The 10415-nt window shown below is 39.8% G+C and overlaps 1 protein-coding gene across 1 annotated transcript in view; it reads right to left on the reverse strand.

Moving 5' to 3' along the window:
- Window positions 1-1588: 1588 nt before the first annotated feature.
- Window positions 1589-10415, reverse strand: part of LOC118333117 (NMDA receptor synaptonuclear signaling and neuronal migration factor) — a gene marked incomplete at its 5' end in the record, with an annotated part of 17134 nt that continues 8307 nt past the window's right edge. Inside the window, 2 exon segments of the mRNA XM_035668647.1 lie at window positions 1589-4922; window positions 6525-6600. Of these exon segments, the coding sequence (XP_035524540.1) occupies window positions 4825-4922; window positions 6525-6600 (174 nt within the window).

A 10415-nucleotide genomic window follows, 5' to 3' on the forward strand; every position in this document is an offset into this window, starting at 1 on the left:
AGAAAAGAAAAAAGGGAGATGAAGGTGGAAAAGCAGGGCACGCAAGGCAGAGTTCATGAAAGGCAAGTGCATGGAGATTAGGGATCAAGACATTTCTGTGACAGGGAGATAAGGCACCTTAAAACTACTTTTTGAGTATCAAGGCTGTCTTATCTGCATTTTTGCATACTAAGACAAAATAATACAAAAATATGCATAGTTTGTGTTTCTCCCTGTGCTTTCAATTCATTTCTGGCACTGAGGCTGAATTGAGAGTTTAATTCCACACAGAAAGAACCTGTGTGTTAAACCAGTGGTTCCCAACCTTTTTCCTTAAGGGACCCACTTTTATATCATTTTGTGAACTGACGAACCCTGACTAAGTGACATATTTTATGGATATTCCATATTAACAGTACAGTTAACCCCAATAATGAACTCAGTTACTGCAACAAGTTTGTGTAAAACTAGTGATTTGAATGAATTTTGAGCATTTGTTTTTCCTGTTTAGGGAACTTTTTATATAATTCTGTCGGTATAACAATCATACAGACGTAATATGCTTCCTTTTTTTTTTTACAAATTCATTGTTTTTTTGTCCCTGACGCTTGGCCATTGTTCAATTAGTACTTCACATTTCTTCACAGAAGTGACTATATTTTTTAGGTTTTCTTACACCCCTTAAAATCAAGACAGCCTTGTGACCCCCCATGAAGCTTTGGCAACCCCCCAGGTTGATAACCACTGTGTTAAACTACCGTTTTAATAAATGATAGAAGGTTTCTCTTCTCTTCATTTAAAATTAGCCTCTTGTATCCACACTCTCTATTCTGCTACGGCTTTGGATGCATCAGACTACAGTAAAGAAAGCCTCTTGGTAGAGGTTGTTGTAAACTGTATAGTTCACTTTCATGAACTTTAATTGGTGTATTGACCCCTTTTATTGAACACAGGGTTAAATTCAGTTAGATTTAAGCATATTTCCTAATACACTACTAGTGTATCCAGTCAGGTTTTTTTGTACAACCTTGCTGTGGCAAACATCATTAAGAAGTTCTGTAAAGCTTAAAATAGGTGTTGTAATGCAAAACTTTGTACACGGCACATCCTGAATGGAAATATGCATGTGTAGTAGTAGTCTGGTTAGGCTGGGTCTATTAGGTTGCAACAGCCAAAATGACTTCACCACTCTGATGTTTGAAAGTAAGGGTCCTGGAGTGCAGAACTGTGTTCAGTCACATAATAATAGTGATGAAGGAATGATAATTGAGTTTCATATGTGTTCTTTTGGATAACTGAGTGAAGCAGAAACATTCCTTTCTCTGCAGTCCTATCAAACTGCAGTATCTTTGTCTCCTGTGCCTTTAAGCTTAAGTTTGTTTTATACATATTTTAATTAAACAAAAGGTCAGATTCCAGAGATCTTGCTGTTCATGCTCTGCTCTTTTCCAAAGCTGCTGCGATAAAGGGAAGAAACATTTCTGCTGCTCTTTTTTTGTGTTGTTGATTTTCCCAAAATGTAAAAATGAAAAGAAGAGTTAAATAATACAACACAAACTGAGAGAGACAAATAGACATGTTTGCATCTTTAATTAGATTTCCGGTGAAATGATGGGGGTTTTTTGCTGAAGAAGAAAACAAGAAAGCTCTCTCAAACTCCTGAGTCAGAGTGCTCTTCATGGTATAGTCAGTTCAGCCCAATAAATTCAAACAGAAGATTAATTACCAGTAACTTTTTTATAGACTGAAAATGAGATTTTTGTCAGTGTTTTCTATGGCATAAGAAAAATGCTTTCTGAATTGACTGAATCCATCACATTGCTGCTTTGCTTTAAATTAACCAGTGTCCACGTATCTAATCTGAAAGAAAAACATATTCCATTAAACCCAGCAGCTGTTGAGGGCAACATCTTTGATAATTTGGCAGCTTAATGCTTCTGCTGGAATTAAAATGGCCTAATGATATGACAGGTCGTGTAACTGTTGAATTTTAAATCTGAAGTGAAAACATGTTCTGCGTGACTCAGGCTGAGAGAGCACTTGTCTGTGCCAGACAAACTATAGGCCTGCACTGCAATGTCAGAGAGAGGGCAAAAGCAAATAAAAACCAGAGTTCTGCTAGTAGAGAGATAGAGAGCACTCCAGTGAGACTGGTTGACTTTAACACAAAAAATCTGCACATAATGCTTCAAATATTAACACATCCACACAAATAATGACAAATGGAAAAGTGTTTTACCATACACAGATGCAGAATACCGTTGTCTGTGTGTATGCCTGGGTGTGCATGTGTTATGCAGGGCTGGGACCACAGACATCTATTAAATAAATATGCACTGTGTAAACTTTCTGCACGCCTACAGCCTATACGAACAGTCACTGACTGGGTTTAAAGCACACTTAGCCGTGTTGCTCTACAGCGATGTTTTGCTGACATTCAGGGGCTGATGTCATTGTGGGACACTGCTGTGATTGGCGGAGCAGTGAGCTGTAGCGTGACTTAGCAATGTCTCCTTGGATTGTTGCCATATTCATAAAATCAAGGCTGAAATGTGGCAGCATTTTGATAAGTGCGGACACAAAGACTTTCATAAGAGCAATCTAGAAGCACAAAAGCTGAATACTCGGGCCTCAGCTTATTTCTAAGGTTGACGCATATATACGCATGTCTGCCTTCATCAGAGCCTTTTTGCAGGAGCATGTCAACCTGAGAAATGAAATGGTAAGCTGAGTCTAGAGTATTGGAGGTTTTATGTGCTTTTGGAGTATCATTGTCCCAGTTTAGATGTGATTACGTAAGGCAAAATTTTATGACTATTCTGTTGAATATAAATGTAAAAAGATAGGGCTTCAAGTGATTTTAGAATGGCATTTCTGTAAAGTTAGGGGGCTTATGAGTGCTTAGATATCCTGACTTTTAGTCCGTAGTAGCTAGTCAAGTCCCCAAAACCCTGAATCCTACACTTCCCATAATTCATCTAGTGTGTCTTTCGTTAGACCTCCCCTGCCAGGTTAACTTCCACATCTTTCCGCACTGACAGTTTGTAACGCATTGCTTCCTGTTATAAGTTTGAAGTCTCAAGCCGAAGCTGAGATAACCCTGATAAAAACGCCAACTTAAGAAATTTTGACTTGACTTGACTTAAACCCTTTGCTCCTCTAGGGACAACTGTCCTCCACCTCACTCAGCTGCACTCGGTTCCCCCAAAGATGACATCATATAAATGTTTCCACAGGCTAGTAGTACTCATCATGTCAAGGTAACTGAACCTCATTTTTAAAATCTGTGGACAGTTACTTTTTAATTTTCTCCTGATTTATTGATTTCTTGAAGTTTTCATCCTAGCCCTAGGGTTTTGTTTGCGCGTGTGTGTGAGTGAGCGCTTGCACATTGTTTCAGATTGCTGTTTGGCCGCTGCTCTCCATATTTAACCATCCCTAATCTATTTGAGACATCTCAGGTCGTAGTGTGACCATCTCAGACACACACAAGCATATTTCTGGCCTTTTAACTAGCTGACACCTGGCAGGGGCAGCAGATGTCTGTTAACAGCTTAAACTCCTGGCAGTTCTGTTTAATTCGGAGAACTCCAGTCCTCAGACTGGATCACAGCCCAGTGAAGTTAGAGGTGGCGGAAGCTCGTTTGGCTGCCATTAAGAGAAGCCAAGAGTGTTTGGCAGATAGTGAGAGCAGCTGGCACTGTTGACAGGGGCCGACTAAGTGGCCTGAACCTTCTGCGAAGGAGCAGGAGGGATCAATAGGGCAACTCCTACACTACAGGGCTAGGAGCACTTGGATGGCTGTTACATCCCTCTTGACATCATGAATCATACTACAATGTCTTTGTGTGTTTGTGACAGAAATTGGGAGATGAAGGTGTTAAACAATTACTTTTCTCATCTGCACGTTTTCTTTTTTCTACATGGAAAACACATCCAGACGCGCACGCTCACACACAGAAATCAGCATATTATCCATTGTTTTTTTTTTGTTTTTTACCAAAACATGAAGCTCAATTCCTCAAACTGAAGATACATTTCTAGAGAGATAATACATTCATTCCAAGCGATGGAGATGAAGATTACAATATCTTGATAGAATAGACAAACAGATTAATTACTTCATGGCTAAAACCTGAGTTATTCCAAAGTATTTCCATATGAAACTGCACAACAATGCACATCAAAAATAAATGATGCATCATTATTCTCATATGGAGTATTATTTGCATGACTAAAGCTATGCTAATATATTCATGTGATATATATACACGCACATCGACATATGGGTTATTTATGTATGTATGTCTCCAGGTTCTGGGATCATCTGAGAGGTCCAGTCAAAACACAGAACCATGTTATGACGGAATGAGTTTCAGTGATTTTTCTTTTTTCCAAAGCACATCAGCTTCAAGAAGTTTGTCCTTACAACAGAGGTGTGACTAAGATGATATTTCTTTTTTACACAATTTTAGATTTTCCTTTTTGCTTTCAAACTCAGGAGGCAAAGAGAGTTGGTGACTAAGATGTGTATAGTCCAGTTGTCTCTGCTTTTTCCTCCAGTTTTTTATTTTATGCGTTTTTTTTGGCCCTTTTTGTTCGTCTTTGATCCTCACTCTAAAAATGAGGCGGAGCCGAGGCACAGCATATTTTTGTTTGTCCTCAGCCTCCTTATCCCGCCATGCCTCTTCCTCCTCTCCCGGATGAAAGCAGGAATGATTGTTATTATTGAGTTGGCGGGTCGAGCACTACAGTTGAGCATTGTTCAGTCATTGGATCGGTTTCATCAGGTCTCTCGTCGTGGGGCCGGAGTGCTCCGCTGCACCTGTTGTCTAGGTGTCTTCGTCACAAAAAATCCTCATAGTCCAAGAGTTTGGAGTGCTGGCGTGTCTTCCAAAGTCGGTAGAGGCGGAAGTCGAAGTACATCTCAATCATCTCTTTGCCTTGATTGGTAAATGAGACAGGAAAAGTTTGAATCACGCATTAAGGAGGCAGAATCACTTTGTTATCCAAGAACAATATATGGAAAAGATTTTCTGTTTGCATTACTATATCAGCAAACAAAAAACATGTTGCAACACTTAATATGAAAACAATATACTATAGTCTGAGGTTTAGAGTAAGATATCTGCATGTTTGTACTTGTGTGTGTGCATGTTTTTGAAATTCATTAATTTACTTTTGCTAATCACTGTCCTGTAAAACAATTCTATATATAATTTGTATTGCCAAAAGAGCTGCATGGATTCTGTTCTGTGTTGATGAACAGGGAGTTTTGTTTGTTTACCGCAAGGAGAGTAGCGTTAGCCTCCTGAGTCCTGGTGGTTAGGTTTAGCCAACGAAAGCAGTCCAGTTAACAAAACAGTGTGTAGGATTTATTGGCATCTAGCATTGAGTTTGTAGATTGCGACCAACTAATACCCCTTGACTCAACCAAGTGCAAAAGGAGAAACTACAGCGGCTGCGAACAACATGAAAGGCCCCATGAAGAGCCAGTGTTTGATTTGTCCGTTGTGGGCTGCTGTAGCAGAAACATGGCATTTCAACATGGCAGACTCCATGGAAGAGGACCTGTGACGTCTGTAGATATAAAAGACTAATTCTAAGGTAACATCTTCTGTAAATGGAGCCCCCTAAATCTTACACACTGGACCTTTTTTAAAGTGGGGATGGTTTTACTAAAACGTCAACACAATAAACGCATCAGGACTGCCGACTGTCCACAATCTTCCACTAACCTTAACCAAGAGCTGTGAGTGCTTAGACATAACCATAAAAAAACATTCATCATGCTTTTGTTGCTAGACCTGAATGAACTATTGCTATTTGCATTTATGCTGAACATCAACATTTTGCTACAGAAAAATTTTGTTCAGGTGGCATACGTTAACCTCCAAACACATTTACTGTTGAAGAATAGTATTATTAACATTAACTTCTAGGAGACAGGGTTGATTTGTAGGGGACCAAAAATTTGTGAAATAGATTTCCCCTTTCTTTTGTTGTTATGTGCACATTGTAAATCACTGGTGGTGCAGAGATTAGGGCCTCTAATGAAGTGGTACCTGGGGGTGTACAGTACTTATTGGTTCACCATGACCACAGAGGGGAGAACATGTCTCTTTGGAAAGCTTTTAATCAAAGTGAAGAGCTAAAGAAGAGGAAGTCTGGATCTGGGTGTAACAGACGAGAGTTTCCAGTTGTTCCCGGAACTGAGAACAGGCTTTTGTAATACTGAATGAATAGACAGTACTGTATGTCCCTACTCCCACCTGAAGCTAGGGAGGAGGACAATGGGTCTCAAGAAAGTGCAAAGTAACATGACTGCTTTTTCCTGTGTGGTGGTTGTTGTGTACAAACTGGAGTGTGGCGCCTATATGATTTGGATCAGTTGCATTAAAAAAAATGATATTCAGCATCAAAACACCAACAGGAAGGATAAGGAGGAGAGAGAGCAAATAACAGAAACATGATGAACATATTTGCATGCATGTGTCCATGTGAGCTGCATGTTTGGGTGTGTTTGTGTGTTTGTTCACACTCACCCTGCGCCGACAGCTCCAGCGGCGACTCAAACTCTACAGAATAAGGCCTCATCAGATTCTTCAGTTTCTGGAACAGCTGTTGGGCCGAGATAAGAAAGCAAACACCAATTAATCCTACTGCATTTGGATACACTCGCAGCAGGGGAGCCTGCATTTTCAGACACAAAACGCATACACACAAACAAACATAGAAACATAGACAAGAGCGGCAATGAATCCAGCTCATTACTGCCAAAGTGACACATGCACTTTATTTCCTGAGCAGGTAACAAGGAGGACAGGAAATGAGACGAGAGTTCAAGCTGCAGAGGTGTTCATTCTTCCTGTTTGTCTTGATTTGAACATTTGATAAACACGTAATTGTTGAAGTCATTCATAAGCTAAAAATGTGAAGCATTTGCAAGTTGCAGATTTTTTTAATAGATTTTTTTTTTAACAGATTTTTCTCAGTATTATATGATTGGACAAAACAAGCTTGTTGAAGACATCTTCTGGGACTCTGATCAAATAATGGTTTAGTCTAAAAACTGCCCGTCCCAAGTTCCCAATCAAAAGATTAAAAAATGAATGGATTAATCAATAGTGACAATAATCATTAGTTGTAGCCCTCATTACACCTGTAGATTGCTTAATTGGAGAGGTACAGCCATTTAAAGGTTTTTCAGCTGTTTCTTGGTTCTTTGTGCACAAGAAAAACTTAAGCTCACTGATTTCTCACTTGAATTTAGTCATCTCGAAAACTCCCCCCGCCAGAGAAATCAAAGACCAAATGCACTTTTGTTTTTTACTTTATGATGTTAAAATGGAGGTGGCAAAGAAAAAGGCAGCTTTCGCTCCTTGTGTTTGCAGTTCTTTGAAAAAGATAAAAGTAGATGGCTAGATGCCAGACTTGGAGGAGAGAATGGTTGGGGAGATGCAGGCAGTGTGGCTCATCTGTAGAGCAAGAGAGCTGGAGGCAAATAACAAATCTCAAATAATGTGCTCTAAGTTAGGTAGTTTTCTCTCTGTCCTGGGTGGCTTCTTACAAGCTCTCAGTGGCGTTTGTTGCTGAGACTGTTGCTTGTCGCCTTTCTTGTAAACGGTCGGCGCCATTTTATGCTCCCTGCCTCGTATCTATCTGTATGTTTCACCCATATCTCAGCTTTGTTGTGTAGCGACCCTTTGGTTATGCCTGATGATATTAATCATGCATAAACATTATGGTTTTTACTTAAATAGGGAGGGGTGGATTTAATTGGCCCCTTATTTGTTGAAGTCAACTCACCCTACTGTGGCTTGCAGGCCTTGTGTCAGTATATATATAAGCTTTAAAATATTACACTTGAATCACATTTATATCAAGTGAAGTTAACTCAAGCACAAGGGCACATTTCCATAAGCCCAGTTACTATGAAAAATTGTTGATTTGTGTGTAAAGTTAACAGTGTGTGACTTTGCTTTCAAATCTGGCAAGAAACTTTTAGCCTAACATGTAAGTATTTGAAATAACGTCCTGGTCTTTGTTACTCGTTGTGTGTTTGCCAATGTGTTGTTTTATGCTGTTGGAGTGAAGCATTTGACAACATTACCTTAATTGTTTGAAAATGGATTGAAGCAGGATCGACGCGTTGATACCAATTTAAAACTCTGGCACAAAGAGGCGGCTGCCCATAGCACTCACAGTGTTCTCGCTCTGATCATCGTACTGTTTAATCTTCATAGGTGGAGTATTAAGCTAACATACAAGCAAAAAAATTAAGTTCCAACAATTCGTGAAATGCCAGTATATGCCCCAAAGTAATGTGTTCTGGGGTAGTTTTTAAGTCCCTTAGTGGCAGAAGACAGCCACTAACCAATGACAGTCCTGTTCAAGTAGTAGATCCCATCAGATACCAAAACACTGGACAGTGGTATATATATATATATTATATATGTATGTTTGTGTATATGTATGTCTGAACACCTTAGTTCTAGGTTAAAAAATTATATGGCTACAGCATAGGATGACATTTTAGACAATGGTGGGCTTCCAACTTTGTGGCAGCAGTTTGGGGAAGGTTTTAAGATGATAGCGGCCCCTGTGCACAAAGTGACGTCCATAAAGAAATAGTTTTCTCAGTTTGATGTGGAAGAGCTTACTGGCCAGCAGAGAGCCCTGACCTCATCTTTGGTATGAGCTGTAACGCCGACTGCGAGCTACGCCTTATCGCTCAGCATCAGTGGCCACCCTTGCTAATGCCCTTGTGGCTGAGTGTCAGCAAATCTTTGCAGCCAAGTTCAAAAATCTTGTGGAAAGAGTGGAGGGAATACTGTATGAAATGTTCAAGTGTAGTGCCATGGGGTGTAGTTGCCAATGGATAACAGTTTATAATTGCCCAGAATGACAAGCACTAACAAGAAAGAGGTACAAGCAAAATATCACTACTTCTGTTTTCTGACGGAAGTTTTATACAGACTAAACAAGCCCCTCATGTGAAAATATCACTTTGGGATCTTGGAACTAAGCCAAACCGTTGGAAAAAAGAGAAAAGACACCAATTTTGTTTTGGATTCAAGCTCTTGAAACAACTGTTCGTGTTTGTCTGTAGGGGTGGAGATATCACCGATGTGCAGTCTGTTCTGCAGACTGCCAGACTGTCCATCAACCCCAGAGAGATCCACTTTATATAACAAAGCACTTGATTTGGCAGACATGACTGGAACAGACAGGTCAGACAAACACCGCCAGCTATGGTGTGTGCATGTGTGTGTGTATGTGTCTGCCAGCTTGTTTGTGTCTGTGCTTTTGATTTTTTTATTATTTTTGAATGTGTGTATCTGGTTATGTGTCTTATTATTTGTTCATGTCAAGTAGAGAAAGGTGCAGCATTACCCAGCATGTGTGCTACTCAACTATATCCAGTAATAGTACACAGGGCGAGATAATAGTCCCCCCAAGTGGAGGAAAAGAGCAGAAACTGCCAGGAGGATAATATGGTGATTATCAGACAAGGGGAGATAGAAACAGACGCAGTGATCGAGTGATATGAAAGCAGAGGGCAGCAAATGGGGAAATGAGCAGGGAGGAGAAATAGAGGCAACATGGGGAAGGAGAGAGCACGGGAAAGTGGTCACTGTATTGATAAGAGACAGGGAACAAAAGTCTATACATCTTGGGTCTCCTAAGTTATTAAAGTTTATGTAGCACATACATTTTTAGGTTTGAACATGTAAATAAACAGATACCTTGTTATGAGTACACTGGAATTATACTTTGTGTCACATTGGTCCCAACAGCGTATGAATTCATTTATAGTTCAGCATCAGATTTCACCGTTCTGGATCTATCTACAGTAATTGTGTTCACACTCTTTTATTCAATTTGTGATATATAGCAACAAAGCTAAGGGTTGCCTGGTTACACTCCCAGTCCATTATTTCATGCACTGTGCTTTGCTAATGGGATTTTCTTCAACTTTCTTGTTTCTTAACCCTTTATCGGGCGATGACCCATATATGGTCACAGAAAAAAATTCGTCTTATATCCACCAATAACACTCCAGGGTTGAAATTTAAAATTTCCAAGTATTTCAATGAGTCCCCTATAAGGGGTTAACCAGGGGTTGGGAACGTGTAGGAGAAAACAGAAGCAGCCCAAGCTGACCAATCATGGTTCTCTCCATATCTATGTAGTATCACTGTAGACAGGCTACAGGGTAGCTATAGTGGATAAGTGGACACTGGAACAATACAAGTCAATGACACATGAATAATCCAGAAATAATCATATATTCTGTTAAATATTGTGTAAATGTGAAACAAAAACCTTGATGAACTGAACCAAAGTACCTTATATTGTGACTGCTTCAGTGACACGGGGGCCCTATCTTGCCGATCTGAAACGCAAGTGTCAAACGCAAAACGCAAGTAGCT

This window comes from Morone saxatilis, unplaced genomic scaffold (genome assembly GCF_004916995.1).
Source record: "Morone saxatilis isolate NCDOM2014 unplaced genomic scaffold, NCSU_SB_2.0 Contig21, whole genome shotgun sequence".
Lineage (NCBI taxonomy): Eukaryota > Metazoa > Chordata > Actinopteri > Moronidae > Morone > Morone saxatilis.